Source organism: Argentina anserina, chromosome 4 (genome assembly GCF_933775445.1).
Source record: "Argentina anserina chromosome 4, drPotAnse1.1, whole genome shotgun sequence".
Taxonomy (NCBI): Eukaryota; Viridiplantae; Streptophyta; class Magnoliopsida; order Rosales; family Rosaceae; genus Argentina; species Argentina anserina.
The window spans coordinates 13,035,103-13,054,197 of NC_065875.1; the positions used below are offsets into that span (position 1 = coordinate 13,035,103).

At 37.1% G+C, this 19,095-nt stretch overlaps 2 protein-coding genes across 2 annotated transcripts; one reads left to right on the forward strand and one right to left on the reverse strand.

The window, feature by feature from the left end:
- Positions 1 to 557: 557 nt before the first annotated feature.
- LOC126791640 (uncharacterized) lies at positions 558 to 2,616 on the forward strand. The gene is made up of 6 exons (XM_050518115.1): position 558; positions 1,009 to 1,121; positions 1,779 to 1,907; positions 1,939 to 2,032; positions 2,131 to 2,177; positions 2,527 to 2,616. Coding segments are annotated over exons 1-6 (474 nt in total).
- A 727-nt stretch (positions 2,617 to 3,343) lies between these two features.
- Positions 3,344 to 9,253, reverse strand: LOC126790127 (uncharacterized). The gene is made up of 9 exons (XM_050516271.1): positions 8,882 to 9,253; positions 8,698 to 8,790; positions 8,336 to 8,440; positions 7,755 to 7,904; positions 6,898 to 6,996; positions 6,641 to 6,769; positions 5,942 to 6,121; positions 4,574 to 4,690; positions 3,344 to 3,837 (listed from the first exon to the last, which is right to left on the reverse strand). Exons 1-9 carry the CDS (start codon positions 9,143 to 9,145, stop codon positions 3,673 to 3,675), a joined length of 1,302 nt encoding a protein of 433 aa, XP_050372228.1. The 5' UTR covers positions 9,146 to 9,253; the 3' UTR covers positions 3,344 to 3,672.
- Positions 9,254 to 19,095: the final 9,842 nt, after the last annotated feature.

Genomic DNA, 19,095 nt, shown 5'->3' on the forward strand with positions numbered 1-19,095 from the left:
CGGAGAAATATACTGTGTGTCTGTGTCCTCCTTTATTTATAATGATGTCTTGTTGACATTTTTTGTGGTGTGTCTGAACAGAAAAATGGATGGAAACAGGCACTAAATAATTTCAAAGTTGGATCTCTGCCCACTGTAATATACATTCCTGACTTCATTACTGAAAATGAAGAAACTATACTTCTAAAAAATGTAACAATCTCTCTCTCTCTCTCTCTCTCTCTCTCTCTATACATACATACATACATACATACATACATTCATTTTCATATTGATTCATTCATTCCTTCCTTACATTCTTCTTATGCTGGCTTCATCCTGCTCCATAGATTCATGATGCCCCTGTATCAAAGTGGAAATCTTTAAAAAATAGGAGGCTACAAAACTGGGGTACAGGCGTACAACTTTGCTCTGTCTAATTATATGTATAGTTTTTTTTTCCATAGAGTGTTTGACCTGGAAAACAATGAAGCAAACTCTTGATGAATTTTTTTTCACTGTTTTCTGACTAACAGGTGGTGTAGTTCATGAAAAGGGTCTAATATCACAGGAATGTAAGTGGACAAATTACTATTGTGATGGTTGATATACATCATATCGATAGCGTTAATAGAGTTTTTGAGCGCTCCATCCAAATTATTGCTTTGCAAGCTGCAACTCTTTTGTCTTAAATATATATATATATATATATATATATATTAGGTACAGTCACTTTCATACCATGTTACAATTAACCTATTACTTAAAGCCCAAAAGGCAAAGGCTACTAAAGGAAGACAACTATTTAAGTCTATAGAAAAAGTAATTACAAGTTTGAAAATATATCATCACTCGGGGAATTTCTTGGTGATTAGGCAGTTGGGTTTGTGGTATGTTAATATTCATCAATTCTTTTGTTAATTACTAAACTTGTTTGTAGCAATGAATTCCGTGTCTTTTCTAGTAGTTTTAGGTGTTTAGGAAATTGGTTCAATGTTATATTACCATTCATCAATTTTCTCTTTGCAGTGCCCTCATGGTTAACAAAGATCACATGCAGGATTTATGAAGAATCCGGGCTATTCCCATCACCAATTAACCATGTCCTCATCAATGAATATCTTCCTAACCAAGGCATAATGGTATGTACTAAAGCCGTCAGGATCTTTATAGTCTTTCCTATAATTTGTTGGTTAGTCTTTGTTTGTGTGTTATGACTGTTATCAGCATTACCTAAAAGTCGATTTACACCCACTTCATTTCAGTATTAAACTCTAGTTTTACTATGATTGTTGTCCAGATTACCCTCTTTCAGCATCCCTTCAAGGAGGGTGTTATGGATCATGCATGATAAAGTTGGATTAAATGAAAGACAAAATGTAAAAGGGTAGCAGACCTTTAGGGTCTGTTAATAAGAACACCCTTTTTACAATTGTAAGCCCTTCAAATTCTGTTTGAACATGTGGATAAACCTAGCCGACAGTTACATGATCCCATATTTTTTCCTGATGTTGGTTGCAGAAGCACCAAAGATCTCAATTTTTGTTTTTTAAGCTTTGCTTTCCTACTTTTATTTTATTTTCAAGTTACCGCAACTCTTTCATGTTTTCCTTCACTATAGCTTGGCCTTGGGTATCTAGATAGAATCTTACTAGGTTTCTATTGTCAAATGAATACTGAAATGAGATGTCATGTTTAAAGTCCGGTTTACCCGTTTCCAGTTTTGGAGCCTGCTATATTTAACTACATCATTAGCTGGAACTCGTGTTCGCCTTATCATAGTGGTTTTCTGCATGTAGGCACACCAGGATGAGCCTGCTTACTATCCTGTCGTAGCAATTCTGTCTTTTGGGTCACCTGTTGTTATGAATTTTACTCCCCATTCAAGATTAACATTAGGTGCAGGCACATGCACACGCAAACATAAAGCTATGTATTCAAATTTTGATGGGGCTCAAGACTGATGCTGATTACTTGCTGGATGAACACCATCCATTTCATGTTTTATTGATGCCACGCAGTTTGCTTATATTCAAAGATGAAGCATACACAGGTTGGTATTCTTTTTCCTGATCTAAGCACTCTGTTTCTAGTTATTTTACTTCTCATTTTCAATAGCAAATCTGAGCATGTTCTGCTTGTGATTTCAAGATTACTTGTATGCTATAAACGACAGTGAGATACAGCATTATGATAAGGTGATATTATAATTCTTTTCTCCCTTTGATTGGAAACAAGTGAGTTTTTGAAATTTAGGGTGGCAGAAAGAAACAGAAAAATATTGTTCATACCTGTGCTAAAAGGACCATAATGCGAAAAGCACTACAGCACATCAACAAGGACAAAAACAAAGCCCTAAAACACGCATTCAATCCCTGAAATTAGCTTCTTGGCCTGCAAAACTGAAGTGTCAATGAAGTGTTGTGATTGATAGTTAAGTATGACCAACTTTTATAGAAATGTTGTTGGATTTAATGAGAATGGAGAATTCATATTAACTGTTGCCAAAATGTTATCAACTAGACTATTTTAATATTCATTGTTCAGGCTGTAAACGAAGCACAAGCTCTACCTTGGCAAGGTCTAGATCATCCAGCTGTTGAAACAGTGAATACTAGATCACCAGAGTTTCTTTGACATGTCGTTTAGTTTTAAAGTTCATAAAAATTTGTTAAGGTTCTAATCATCGGTTGGTGTAATAGTGCTTTCTCTTCTTTCTTTGGTGTGTTAATCAGGAAGAACAGTTTACCCCCAACTGTGGACGCAGATGATGACCTATCTCATTGCATGCGGGTATTAATTCCCAAATGCAAAATGAGTAACATATATTTTTACTTTGTTTATGCAACGTACATTGTTTAATTTATCATGTATAAATATACTGTTTTTTGATGTATTACATTGTTCAAAATATTATATTGTTTGATGATGATTATATAAATTATGTCACTATTAATTTACATATTTGATGGGGTCTATGAACTCTCAAATTTATATGATCTTATAAATTTAGCGAATTATTAATTTAGTACGTTAGTTCCAAGTTAAAACCGCCAAAATTATTATTTTAACGAGATTACTGTATGTACTAGTGTCTTGTAAATTGAATTTTTGGATGACGATCTTGTGAATTTCTTGATGAAGATGATGATGTCCCAATGCACTGTATTTTTCAAGCAATGACAAATTTGTTTGTTACAATCGAATTTGAGAAGTTTTCATGCTTCATCAAAATCCGAAATTGAGATAACTGCGTGAGGCACACATTCGGGCAAGAAGAAAATTTTCTCATCACATCCTACATCTCAGATCTCAGTGTAGAGCACTATATTTGGCCACCAATCATGTCCAAGTTCAACTGCCTCAAAATTCTACTCAGTATAAACAAAAATGGTAGTGGTTCTCAAGAAGAAAAATGACACTTCATTATAACGAAATCAGGTGTTTTCAATGGATAAAATGATTGTTGGACAAAAAAATAACTGGATAAAATGATTGCAACATCAGTGGGAAAATGGAAAAAAAAAAAAATATGAGCCATTCCACCAAGACAATTTACTTTCCTGCATCAATTTGTCTTCTAACATGTATATCCAGCAATTTACAATTTTACAGATATAAAATTTTGAATCTAAAATGATGGGAAAAGTTCAAAAAGGAAAATGAATGAGAGGATAAATGTAAAACTGTAGATTAGCCTGACAACTGTACACGCAACTTGTTGGCAACATAGAGCAGATGGCTAATATTTGTAGGAGGATAGTGCTGTAGTAGTTTGAGATTAGAGGTAAAATCGCCTGCTAATAAGCGCCTCCGAACGAGAATCAGCATTGCACAACATACTCGGAGAAGGGTTTCCTGATATTGTTAGTCCAAAAGCACATCAGTAAATTCAAAAGAATTAAAACAATAACAACTCCGAGAGCGTGGAGCATTAGAACAACGTCATCGGCCCATTACTAGGTCCTCAACTTTAGCCACAGATTTTCTACTTATATCCTCAGGCAACATAATTTTCTTTTTGCCGGCATACACAAACATTTCTTTTCCCTATTTAGGTCTGACAGCTAAATTGAACTTCATTGTTATCAACAATCCATGGAGACATCATTGTTAGATGACTTAAATTTCTACGAAATTCAAGAATAGTCTTGACAGACCCTTACGGATTAAAACTTACAATAACAGAGGTATTCCCCAGCAAATCAATGTGAGAGAGAGAGACACCTTGAAGCTAAAATAGGTGGAATCAGGATGCCAGATTTTTTCCCCTCAAATGACGGAACACAATACTTTCAGATTTAGGTATAGCTTTTCTGTTGTCTGATTTTACTATTGTTTTCATCTTTTTTATGTTTCTCTTACATATTCCCCTATCTCTTCATTCTCTAGCTATTATCCATTTGTCCCTTTTTTAAATTATACTATTTGTTCATTTGTCTTTATAAGTTGATTTGTTGGGTTAGATGAGAAGTAGTGAGTTGTAGTCGGATCTCTTGTTAACATTTGGTGATTAGTAATAATAAATTCTCTTTTCTTTTTTGACTAGGAAATAAAAGCAAAAGGTATCAAGGTCCAAATACCATTATATTACCTGAGGTCCTTCAGAGTCACTTAGAAGTGTGTCCCAAATGTGAAGGCTGTCCGCAAAATTGAACTCCTGGGTCAAGAGAAGAGTGATCCAACGAAATGCATAAAATTGGGGGTTGACCTATTATTTCAGAACATAACCCAGTCAGGCATACATATTATATATTCAGCGAATCATCTACTATACCCTGGAATGTAAAAGATCATATCTTCAAAAAGCAAATGGCAACTCATTAATGTAAGAACTAACATCTAAGTATACAAGCAGGACTATTGTCATTTAATCACGCACACAGGTGAGTAGTGCCGGATCTAAATTGTATCCATTACAGAACATGCCATGGCATGTCAGATAATCCACCAAGGCATGTGCACAGATACCAGTGCTGTGCTTTGACTGCACGACATAAATAGGGAATGTACCTTCTTGTACTCGGTACTCACCCATGGGATCACCGATCACCACAAATTTCTTCTTATCAAGTAAAAAATAATGGCACACAACTTTAATTTGACAGTTACAACAAAGAGGAGCTCAAATTACCAATTTTAAACTGATGAAGGACCACAAATAAACAAAATAAACAATAAAAAATAAAACAAATGAGAAACGGAAAAAAATTAATCAGCCACTTCCAAAGATAATAGATCTCAGGATAAATTTAATTGAGGTTAATTCATGAGAAAATAAAAATTGTAAAATTCTCAGTTGAAACTTTAATCAGGATGCAAAGCCTTATATGATCATGAGCTTTATGAGCCTAAAAAATGCAATCATGCTGGATAACTACATGGCTTTATGTTAATAGAGAAAAAAGGGTCAAAACTCAGAATGATGAAATTTTCCAGATTACCTACTTACTTTCTGTTTCCATAGTAGGTTTCCTCACCATGCTAATATTATACTCTCTTTAGACTGGCTTGTAATAATAGTCAACACACTATTTTTACTCTATCCTTACAGAACCACAATTCTGTACAACTTCAGTCAGAAAGAGATTCATAGGCTAAAAGTTATTTCGAGCTGCACTGGTTTTGGGTGGTAAATTACATTACCCTGTGGTTTGCGAGGTTAGTCCTTGTCCTTGACATTTTCGCGTGTCCCTCTTTTGATGAATGCTGTAGGGAATTGTACCCTGGTAACGTTGCAAACCAAAAGGGTAATATTTGACATTTCTACACCAATTGGCACTGTAGTTTAGGCCTTCTAAATACTGCCTCCCACAGAGAAGAATGCATGCAGAAATTGCATAATTAAACAAGCTATCATAGCAGGTTTTGATCTCATTATGGTTCAATTAAGTGGGAAAGGACTTTAAATAGGACCAATCTGAGGAAAACAAATCTGACTGGAATGTAGAAAGGTGCTTACTTTGGTAGTGATCTCAAGATGACGCCACAGCTCCTCATCATGTTCCTTTAAAAGTTGTGACAATCTTGTTATTGTCGAACGGATTCCCACAACACTATTATCAAGTTGCTGACAGAAATGATCGCGGAAGCCACTCAATAATTCAACAAAACAAAAGAATGTGTCTGCTTCAGCTGCGGCCTACATAACTTGACATTAGGAAACAATGAGCAAAACTAACCAAATACAACATCTAGAAGACATGATAATATACTTAATAATCATGATAACGATAAAATTTAAAAGGTCTACATGATATATTACCTACATCTTTGGATTAACAGAAGCTCCTATTCAGACAACATTTAAATCTCATTGATACTTCCTACAGTTGTAAATAAACTGTACACAACCCAGAGCAGCATTCATGACAATTTTTATGACAATTTGCTCTCAATTATATCTTTCTGGTGACTTACATGAAACCACATGACTTTGACTCAATATATTCCCTATTTTATGCAAAATATCAATAGTCTTTCTCATGATCTAGCCAAACAGGGTCAAGAGGCATGATGAAGGCTACTAGGGACATTTCACCAAAAGGACATGAAATTCAAGCACAATCATGAAGGCTACTAGGGACATGTTGCCAATGTCAAAATTTATTTCCTATCAACCTCATGTTCAGACCAATTAAGGAATGTATAGCAACCTTACCGCATATTCCTCATCAGGATCATTTTTGAAGACATAGTACAGTGGCGCCAAAAGTTCATTCATCCCTTGAACATATCTAATACCGGGATTTAGCTTTGCAAATACAACCAAGATGTTCTTCAAAGCATCCTGAAATTAATTCTGATTCAGAAAAATTGTATGCACCCTTATTTTTTTTTTTTATAGGAATCAAAATGGCTTCTATCCAACTCTACTGGCTTGTCCACCATACATCAAATAGAGCATCGAGTGCAAACCTGATTCGATTTAGCAAACTGAGTGTCACCTGAGAAAAAGTGCATATCTGGATGTGTCCGCTTTACGTCTCGGTCAATCTGTTCTATAATCTCCGTGTCCTGCATGTTCAAGGTTGGAGTTAAAACTCCAGACAATGCACTTTGCACCACAAAATGCTACCAGAACTTTAGTTGCCATAAACTTCGCATTAATTATAGCTGCCACGTGATTTATAACATGCTCACAGTGATGGCATGCACCAGCATGGGATTTATCATTTTACCCAATTTCATTTTTCTTCGTTTTAACCTTTTTGTTTTTTTATAAGTTGTTAGATCATAATTTCTCATAAATGATGTTTATTGGTGGTTCTAGACAATGCTGTAGGACTGAAAATAATAAAATTCACAATTTTTTTCTATAGGTATAGATTGTGCATTTAGGGAAATTTGTAGATCAGTTGATTGTGCAAAATAAGGAGAGAGTATATACAATAGTCGTGTTGTGAACATTAGCAACTCGTGACAGTTGTAGCATAAACAAAGCATTACAGATGTTGTTCCCATGAAAAGATAAATAAAAGTCTAAGATTCTATGAAAATAAACAGTAATCAGAGAATCATGACTTTCCCTAAAAAACGATCAAAGATGAACACTGATGTTTATCAAAAAAGAAGAACAAGGATGTAATTTGAAATTTCATTATCACTCACCTTGGGTATCAACAAAAGGGTTAAGAAAGCTAGGCAGTTCAAAAAGAGACATGGTGTATCTTCACATTACTTTTATGACAAACACCGGGAACCACTAAAGGAAACAGTTTACAAACTGTATATAACGATCATTTAATTAATTTTCAAGTAAGTACAGTTAGTACCTGGAAAAACTGATTCCAAACACTGGACTTTCCGAGACTTAGTGGATGCTCCCCATGAGCTATATGTGATCTTGATAACAAGCCCTTGCTTTTCGATTCTTCACCGTCACAACTTGTGCTGTTATCCTCTAACTTCCGTGTGATTTCTGACTGACTAGCCAAAGGAACATTCAGAAACCCATATATTGTAGAATTTTAAAATGAAACATTAAAGTAAAAGTCAAATATTCATGTCAAAAATTTATATTTTTCAATTACGAATCTGAACTTGACTATCACGATACGTACTTACAAAACACGACAAGGGCAATCATAGATAACTATATTACCAAATTAGATGAAAAAGGGGTATATTTGCAGAAATATCATGTAGAATTTCAGGATAAAATTCATACCATATATTCCTTCCCACTCCACTATTGCTAACCAATCTTATGTATGAGCATTACCAGCACAATTTATCCTTTTGATCAACACATCGACTTTTAATCATCTCTATAAGTTATGATCTTCACAAGGCAAAACATATATATATATATATATATATATATATATATAAAGTGTGACAAAACATTACTTACAGGATTCATCAAGAGCTCATCCTTAAATTGCTTATACTGTGATCTCTTTTTAGCTACCTCAGATGGCCAGAGCGCCCGATCCGGTGGTAAATATCCAAGTAACAGCTGCAAGCAACAACCATCCACCTCTATATTAAACCAAATCCCACAACCGCAACATCCAAAAGTATAAATTGCACAATTTTTCACCATTTCATGATCATTATTCAGTAATCTACTTAGCAGCTTCAAATTTCCTCAATCATCATTACATGCACGACAAGCTTAAAAACACACTCATTTCACCACCATTATCCTCCAGGTTCACAACAGCAAAACACAAACCGAAAAAATCAAGGCCGAAAAACAGATGATCACCACACCTTCCAGACCGTAGAACGAATCCCAGCACCATCTGGTATACCCTGCGCCGCGATTTTTCGCAACTCACGAACATTTATAGTCTTCTTTGATAGCTACAAACACAATGAAACTCCCCAATTACATACAATCACGTATATACAGATAATGAAGAACACAGAGAGAGACTGAAAATCAAACCCTAACCTCAGCCAAGAGCTGAGACTGACGAGAGAAGTCCTCGGCGGGTTGAGGCTCCGGCGGAGGCTGGGAAGAGGGAGGCGGGACAGGAAGCGGAGGCTCGACGATGGAGGGGGAGCTAGTAGTGGCGGCGGCGCCGGTGGGAGTGGAGGGCTTGGAGGTGTAGCGCTGAGAGCGATCGTCGTCGACGGGAGGAGAAGAGGGCGGAGAAGACCAGAGGGAGCTGTTGAGCCATTCCGGGACTCGCTTCTTTACCATTTGGCTGTGCATGAACTTTTGGATTGGGTTGGATTGGATTGGGGGCTTCTAGGTTTCTGGTTTCAGGGCTTGGATGAGTTTTCCGGTGAAGAAAAGGGTGACAGAGATGGAAGAGAAGTGATTGAGCTGGACTTTGAGGGAGTGCTTTGACCCTCTAACGAAACGCACCGTTTTGTGTAGCTGCTGTCTTTCATACTAGTAGTTGCCACCTGCCACTATGTGCGACTGTGCGAGTAATGCTCAACCTTTTTTTTTTTTAAATCTTTTTTAAAGTGTAAAATGAGAGTTTCAATAATAGTATTCGGCTCTTCTTACTTAATGTGCCTCTAATTTATTTGTACAAATGTCTGAAATTTTATTTAGACTTCTTTAATTTTTTTTAAATACTCTTAATCTGTATAGCATTATTAGATATATCCAATCAAACTAACATCTATCAATTTCTTTCCAATTGAATTTTCATTCAATATTTATAGACAACTCCAAAAAATCGTAATAATTACACAATCTAACTCTTCAAATCAATTTCGTCTTTCACTCATTCGCTAAATTCATAATAAAATTATTATTTTTTATTCATTGATATGCAATTCACCTAACAATAGAATAAACATGAAAATTCTAAGATCTATCGAACATATTTTTCTCTCATACCCTAACCAAAGTTTATGAACAATTCTATTGTGTTTACAATTGATGCATCTTCAATTGATACATGAAGATTACTATTATTAATAAATAAATAGATAAACTAATTTTTTTAACAACGAAAAAAGAAAATAAATATGAATCATAGTATTAAATTTTTTTATTCCAAAATGGGGGTATCCTAGAAAGCTGAAATAAATAAAGGATTCACGAAAAAGGAAAAAAAATTATTTATATTTGTACTTAATAGGTAAGTTGATAATTTGTTTTTCTTTTCCTTTGTTTCTCTCTTGTATGTTTTTTTGGTGATTTTTACATGTGTTAAAAAAGTCAATACTAAGTTAAGAAAAAATGGAGGTTCAAATGTTATTTTGAGAGGTATGAATAGAAGCTCTTAAAAAAAGAAAACAATTTATATGCTACCGTAGTACATGTGACAATGTCTATTGATACTTCTTACTTATTAAATTTCGACATGTGAAATATTTACATCAAAATTATAAATGCAGTTAATATTATTATTTGTGAAATGACCTACATGAGTATTGATAAGTTTGAACTAGGATTTAAGATTTAGAGTTTGGAGTTTAGGATTTAGGGTTTAAAGTTTATGGTTTATGGTTTATGGTTTAGGGTTTTAGAGTTTATGTTTAGGACTTAGGGCTTAGGGTTTAAGGTTTAGAGTTTACGGTTTGTGTTTTATAAATAAACCCAAAACAGTCTTTGACAAAAGAGCTTAAATTTTGATTAAATCCAATGTGTAAAATTGTGATTTGAAATTTAGACTATTTGACTTTGTCACGTGATACTACGATAACATTGAAAAATTTCTCAAAATAAAAAACACTAGTTGAAAAATTAATAAATACGTACAATAAAACTTTCAATATACACATCACATATTTGAATCACATGAAAATTGAACATACGACCTTTTTGCTATATCAGTTTTACATTTCGCCTCTCTATAGTGTGAGGAAGCCGCGGCATAGAGATGGAAACTTGAGTTCCCTCTGTCAAATAAGAAAATATAACAACTAAAAGCTGATTAGTCATGATTTATTAATTACTTAAGCGGGTAGCATACACAATTAGTTAGAATAAACGGTCAGTGTTGCCAGTGGCGTATCCAGAAATTTTGTTAAGAGGGGTCAAACTTATATATAGTTACGATTCTACAAATTAAATGATCTAACTATGTAGGTACAAATTAGTTGTTAATTGTTATTGCCGAAATATTAATAAAAATAAGAAATTAAAAAAAAAAGGAAATACACTATAGTATGTATGAGATAAACAAAATAAAGGAGAGAAAGATAATGATGAGAAAATTCTATAAAGACATTGATTTGCTTCAATCTTATAATATAGTCAAAAGTGAGTAAATTTGTTATCACATTCGATGGGGCAAAATGAATCAAATGACTTATATTGCTCTTAGATCAAAGTAAAAATCTAAGACATAACACAATTGTCAAGCTAGTGAGAAGGGTTAATTGACCCCTCTGGTGTCCATGTAGCTACGCCTATGAGTGTTGCTACTACACCATGTTGAGTAGGTTCTGGGCTCGATTCAAATGGCATACCAAACAGAAAACAAAAGGTGAAGCTAGCCAAAAAGAAAATTTAATTTATAGAAATAAAACTTATAAGGAATGTTGAAATAATTCATTTGGGTGTAGATTTAAAAATTATTTGGATGTGGGGTTAACTTCAAATGAGGCTCTAAAGATGGGTTTATATCTAATTTTCTAGGGAAAATATTTTTTGGGACAAGAATAAAAAAAGGTTTATTGAGTAGAGTTACTTCGTGAAGAAGGCAACTTGGCAAGCATTATTTCTAGAGAGAATCTCATCCCGGTAAATTTTATTGCCCAAATTACGTCTTCAATTCTTTCAAACATGTTTATAAGAAAGCAAATTTTGTTAATGTTGTAGCAAACCTTGGTCATTTTTATAGCCAAGGGATTAGTTGGTTGGATAAGATTTCAAATGAGACTTCTAATGCCTTATTGTTTGACATTGTACAATGTGGATGCTCTAGAGACTCATTTATTTAATATATCTCTTTTCATATAAAAAAATTACGTCTTTAATTGAATAATCATGTCACGTTTGAATTATTTCGAGAATGATTAAAATACTACAACCTGAATATAAAGCAAGTACGGGAACAAATAATAAAACGTTAAAATCACTTCGCGGTGGAATTAGGTTACTGTAAACCTCCTCGTGATCAAACTAGGCTTCGATCAAATCTGATTACGGTGATCGAACAAAGGGGTTGGCAAACAAGGGTTATTACAGTTAATGACAAAACTTTATTGTTAGAATGAGTTGGAACAGGTAGATAAAGCATAAACCATGTTACTCATGGTGTGTCAACAACTAGGATTAATCATTAGGATTAGTGCTAATATTCTCCAACTCTCCTATAAATAGATAGCAAACATTTGTAACAATTCATCAAACAATCAATACAAATCATCATATTTGAGTTGGTATCAGAGCCACTTACTTGGTTGGTTGCAAATTTGCTCCAATTTTTTTTTCTCCCGTCTGGCGTAGGTGTTCTTGCCAGACGTCCAGATAAGCAGTGACACTGCCTCTGCTCTCCACCGTCGCCTCCTCCGGTGCCACTGCCCTCGGTCCGACCTCCGACGCCGCTTCAAATCATCCGGATTGGCGTGCCCGTGCCTCCCCTCGGTCCGACATCAGCTCCTCTTCATCGCCGACGCAGCAGCAGGACAACCTGAGACCGGGTTACCCACGGGTGATCCACCTCAGCAGCAGTGCCGACCTCGTCGTCCGACCTCAGCTCCTCTCCATCGCCGACCCCGTCGTCGCTTCCTCGCCAACGCAGCAGCAGCGCCGATCTGAGCCCCGGTGCTCCGACCTCCGCACCGTCGTCACCTCCTTGCCGGCAGCAGCAGCAGCGCGACCCGGGCCCGAGCCCCGCCTCCGCACCAGCAACGCCGACCCGAGCCCCGCCTCCGGAAGTCCTCCTCCACGGGTAACGATTGTATTGGTTTTGGAAGAGAAGAGGGGTTTTTTATCAACCCCGATACCCGACCCAAGATCCGACCCGCAATCCGACCCGCACTTCGACCCGCAATTCGACCCGCGATCCAACCCGCGATCTGACCCGAGATCCGAGAACCGGCCCGCCCCTTTTTTCTGCTGCCTTTTTCAGTGTTTTTTCACCGACAGTGCTTGTTCACCGAGGCAGGTTCCTATCAGTTTTTTTGTTTCCGCTGCATTATTACTGATTTGTGATTTGATTTGATTTACAATGGGTTATGGAGACGAAGACGAGAGTTCTCGGGTCAATGATATTCAGAAATTTGAAGTCTCTGTCAAGAATTCTGACAGTGGTTCTTTTGGAGGAGCCAAACTCAATGGGGCAAATTTCCGTAAATGGAAGAAAATTATGACAGCCCATCTCCGAGGAATGCACAAGATAGGACATGTAACCGGCGTCACTAAGGCTCCCAATGCAAATGCGGTTGTTGCCTACACTAAATGGGACGATGATGATGGCCTTGTAATGTCTGTCTTGTTCAAAGCCATGAATGAAGAGATACTTGACCTGGTAGCAGAATGTGATACCGCGCATGCCATATGGACGACATTGGAAGTCCTATTCACTAATGACTCTGATTTTATACAGGTTCATGAGTTAATGTGCACAGCCTTTGCAATGCACCAGGATGGGCAACCGGTGGCGCAATATTTCACCAAACTGAAGAATATTTGGGTTGAGATTGATGTGAAACGTCCTTGCATGATCAAGAATCAGGAGGATATTGTTTGGTACCAAAAAGAGAAGGAGCTTGAGCGAGTTCACCATTTCTTGAAAGGTCTTGATGCAAAGCATAACAATGCGAAAGGCGAGCTACTCAGAAAGACCGAACCTCCTAGCCTGATCACAGCTTTCACATTTATCCGTAAGGATGAGTCTCAGCAAGAAAGTCTTCATAAAACACAAGTTGAAGTTTCTAGCCTCACTGTTCAGGCTACATCTCCAACACCATCCCTTCAGCCAACCACTTTAGCTCCACTCCATAAGCGCGGACCACCACCAGGCTTCGGGAATCAGCCCCGCCCTCCTTGCTCTTATTGTCATGATACAAACCATGCTCGTGCAACTTGCTGGAAATTGTATCCACACCTTAGACCCCAGAGGCCTAATTATCGTCATAAGGCGAAAGCAGCTATTCAATTAGCCCCGGAACCAGATATCTATGGTGTGGTTGGACAGGATCATCATACAGCAGGAGGAGCAACACCCACAGCATCAATAGCTGGTCGTGGTAAGATTGGTATGGCTTTACATATTTCTCACTTTGTTGGTTTTGATACATGGATTATTGATTCTGGTGCGTCCGATCATATGACTTATGACAAATCTTATTTTACTATCTTGTCTCCTCCACCAGTACCATATGTTACTAATGCTAATGGTGATGCATTCCCCGTATTGGGGAAATGGTCAGTTCGTATTACTCCCACAATAGAACTTCACAATGTACTATATGTACCTGCTTTATCTCATCATTTGATATCTGTCCCACAATTAAATACTGAAGCTAAGTGCTCTGTGACATTTTTTCCCATGTATGTGATATTTCAGGATCTTCTCACCGGGGAGTTAATTGGTCGGGGGTATCTAAGGGGCAGGCTGTTTCATCTGGATCAGACGTATGCGGGGAAGAAACCAGGGGCCTCGTCCCGGATCGCTTTGCTCTCCACTTCTGATAAGCTAAGTGAAGTTTGGTTATGGCATCGTCGCTTGGGGCATCCATCTTTTAGTGTTATGAAAACATCCATGCCTACTTTGTTTCTTGGTGTGGATGAGTCAGTTTTTTGTTGTGAAACATGTGTTTTGGGCAAGAGTCATCGTTCTACTTATTCCCCTAGTACTTCTCATAAACCTACTCTTCCTTTTGAATTAATTCATTCTGATGTTTGGGGGCCCTCCAAAGAGACTACTGTGTCAGGAATGCGGTATTATGTGTCATTTATTGATGATTGCACACGTCTTTCGTGGATTATTCTTCTGAAAAACAAAAATGAGGTTTTTTCGGCTTTTCAAGCCTTCTATACCACTGTCCAAACACAATATAATGCCACAATTAAAATTCTTCGTTCTGATAATGGGGGGGAATATGTGAATCGTGTCTTTCAGGAATTCTTTAACGCACATGGAATTGTTCATCAAACAACGTGTCCTTACACACCTGAGCAGAATGGCGTTTCCGAAAGGAAAAATCGTCATTTACTTGATATGGCCCGGTGTATTCTCTTTAGTGCCCATATGCCTAAATACCTTTGGGGTGATGCTGTCCTAACTTCTGCTCATCTCATTAATCGTCTTCCATCCCGTGTCCTTGGAGGCAAAGTTCCATATGAGGTACTTGCCTCCCATGTTTCCTTACCCTCTTTTTCTAAACTTCCCGCCCGTGTTTTCGGTTGTGTTGTTTTTGTCCATCTTCCAAAACATCAGAGGTCTAAGTTGGATGCCCGAGCAGTTAAATGTGTGTTTGTTGGATACAGTGGACATCAGAAAGGGTACAGGTGCTATCATCCACCTACCAGACAGTATTATGTCACTATGGATGTTACTTTCTTTGAGGACATGAGCTATTTCACGTCTCCTGATACTGCTCTTCAGGGGGAGAATTCATATTTTGAAGAGTTGTATCATGAAGAGGGGGAGACAAGTCAGTCAGGAGATATGGTGCCAGGTTCGATTGAGATTAATGATATATCAGCTACACATGCACCACCAGATGATTCTGGTATAGCCACTCCAGAGATTCAGGTACCAGAAGCTGACAGCACAACTGCCCCTCCGATCTCGCCTACTGTTGTTTATACCTCTGACCAACGTTTCCCTGGTACAGAAGATCACTCATTTGAGGTTAGTCATTCTATTGGGGCAAATAGTAGTGAAGCTAATAGTAGACAATATGTCCTACCACATAGGTCTACTCGGGGTCAGCCAACAAAAAAATATGAACCTACCATTCAGGCTAAAGCTAAGTATCATGTGGCAAACTTTATGTCTACCAAAAGATTGTCTAAGTCATATGAATCATTTGTGAATCAAATTTCTGCTGTATCAATACCTAACAAAGTGCAGGATGCATTAGGAGATCCAAAATGGAGGAAAGCGATGGAAGAAGAGATGGAAGCATTACAGAAGAACAGTACTTGGGAGCTTGTATCTTCACCATATGGCAAGAAGGCAGTGGGATGTCGTTGGGTGTTTATAGTGAAGCATAATCCAGATGGGTCGGTGAGCCGGTATAAAGCACGCCTAGTAGCAAAAGGGTTCACCCAGACATATGGCATAGACTATGATGAGACATTTGCACCTGTTGCAAAGATGAACACTATTCGGGTATTACTCTCTTTTGCTGCTACCTTAAACTGGCCACTTAGATAGTTTGATGTTAAAAATGCATTTCTTCATGGAGAACTTACAGAGGAAGTGTATATGGATATTCCTCCTGGATATGTGGTAGCTTCTCCAGATAACTTTGTATGCAGATTGAGAAAGTCTTTGTATGGTCTTAAACAGTCTCCTCGTGCGTGGTTTGGAAGATTTTCACAATTCATGAGGAAAATTGGCTACAAACAGAGTAATTCAGACCATACATTATTTCTCAAACACCAACAAGGGAAGGTAACAGCCTTAATTATATATGTTGACGATATGGTAGTTACTGGTAATGATACTATTGAGATGGATAGATTACAGAAACAGCTAGCCACAGAGTTTGAGATGAAGGACCTAGGTACACTCAAGTACTTCTTGGGGATTGAGGTAGCCCGGGGAAGTGATGGAATCTATCTGTGTCAGAGGAAGTACATTCTTGATCTGCTAACAGAGACAGGTATGTTAGATTGCACTCCAATTAATACTCCTATTGAGCAGAACCATCGGTTAGCAGAGTACCCAGATCAAGTACCCACTGACAAAACTCGTTATCAGAGGCTAGTTGGACGCCTGATTTATTTGTCACATACCAGGCCAGATGTCGCGTATGCAGTGAGTGTAGTGAGTCAGTTCATGCACAATCCGAGCGTGGATCACATGGATGCTGTTGTGAGGATTTTGAGGTACTTAAAGTCAGCTCCAGGGAGAGGAGTAATGTTTTCTAATCACAACAATATCCTTGAGATTTGTGGCTTCACAGATGCAGACTGGGCTGGAAATATTACGGATCGAAGGTCAACATCAGGGTACTTTACATTTGTTGGAGGTAATCTTGTTACGTGGAGGAGTAAGAAACAAAATGTGGTAGCTCGATCTAGTGCTGAAGCAGAATACAGAGGAATGGCTCAAGGAGTGTGCGAGGTATTGTGGCTTAGGAATTTGCTACAAGATTTAGGTGTTAAGCCTAAGTGTGCTATACAGTTGTACTGTGACAACAAGGCAGCTATTGATATTTCACAGAATCCTGTGCAGCATGATCGTACAAAACATGTAGAGGTTGATCGTCACTTTATAAAGGAGAAGTTAGACGCCAAGATCATTTATTTTCCGTTTGTTCCTACAGAAGAGCAACTTGCGGATATACTCACAAAAGGAGTGTCTAAAAAGGTCTTTTATGACTCACTTAGCAAGTTGGGCATGGTTGATATGTATGCGCCAACTTGAGGGGGAGTGTTAGAATGAGTTGGAACAGGTAGATAAAGCATAAACCATGTTACTCATGGTGTGTCAACAACTAGGATTAATCATTAGGATTAGTGCTAATATTCTCCAACTCTCCTATAAATAGATAGCAAACATTTGTAACAATTCATCAAACAATCAATACAAATCATCATATTTGAGTTTTATGAATGTCAGTGACGAGAAATTAGTCATATTGATTCAATATTCTTCCACAAATCTTTTTTTTAGAAAGGATTGAATTTCCAAAATTCTATTTAAAGGGGGTTAAAGCTATTTGGGTCATCTGCGATAGCTGGTATATCGATATATACTTTGCCAGCATGATGGAACGAGGGTGGCATTGTGCCATGACTCGCATATATACTAAAGAGACATCTAAGAGCAGTGACTCCATTCCAGCTTTTCCAAACACATTCTCTAATCAATCTTTGGTCAAGTATTTTCATTTTCTTTCATCCTTCTACATGAAATAAAATGAGGCAGAAATGTTGTGTTGGGTTTCAGTAAGCATATTATTTTTACTGTCATAGACAGGTACCATACACAGTCTATCTTTCCTTGTTTGAAAGAGGTGATCCATACAGAGCTATAGAAATAATCAATGTGAAATACATAAGAAATCAATAGACGAAGCAATCACTTGATCTCATCTACAAAAAAAGTATTTTGCTATATTTCATTTGTTTGCTTCTATATATGTAGTCTAAAGCATGGGAGCTATCCACAGCAAATTGCAAATTCAGAAATTCCAACTGCATGGTCTCTATCAATTTTTCAGTTTCACTAACTGGAATAGTTAACGACTGATTTTGCTCAGAGGTGAAACTATCTTTTTAGCTAGAATTTCCAAGGACAACGAAAATATTCTGGCCGGTAGGGGACTTCCACAATTATATAAGAACCTAACGACACCCCTCCATCTCTGAGAGGTTCCTACTCTTTCTCCTTGTAATCTCTCTACTCATGTAGTGCAGCCTATCATGACACTGAATTTGGTGACCACTGTTAGTGTCATTGTGACTACCACATGTTCCTCATCGACTGCGAAAGTTGTAGTAACAAACGACATTAATTGAAATTAAGTGAGAAATTATACATAATGACCCTAGTTTGGGGCTAGGTTCAAAATTTTTCCGATATTTTTGATATCTCCCTTAAAAATAAACGATATATTTTAGGAGTAAATTTTTTTTCCCGTATTTGCGATATTTCTCCGATAACATAAAATATATCTAATATTTATAATATATCCGATATATATTCGATATTTTAGATAAATATTCGAAAAAATTTATTTAAATTTTTTTTATCTCAACTTGAGGATGTCTCAGAGTCTTAGAGATGAGTTTTTGATTAATTAATCACCTCGAGCCTCGATAGATATAAAAAAAGACTAAAAGAGTAATCATTCAATCGGCTAATTTTTAATTTTTCGTAAAAGAAATCTGGATGAGGAGTGAAGGTACAAGTTTTAACTCTTAAGAGTCAAACCATATTAGTGCCAAGTGTTCTCCTTGACCTTGATGATGAAAATGGCAACCCTCCTCCACACGTCGTGAAAAAGGCAACTGATTTTAGAATTGATGCAAATAAGGTATTATATGATGAAGTTGGAGACCCGAAA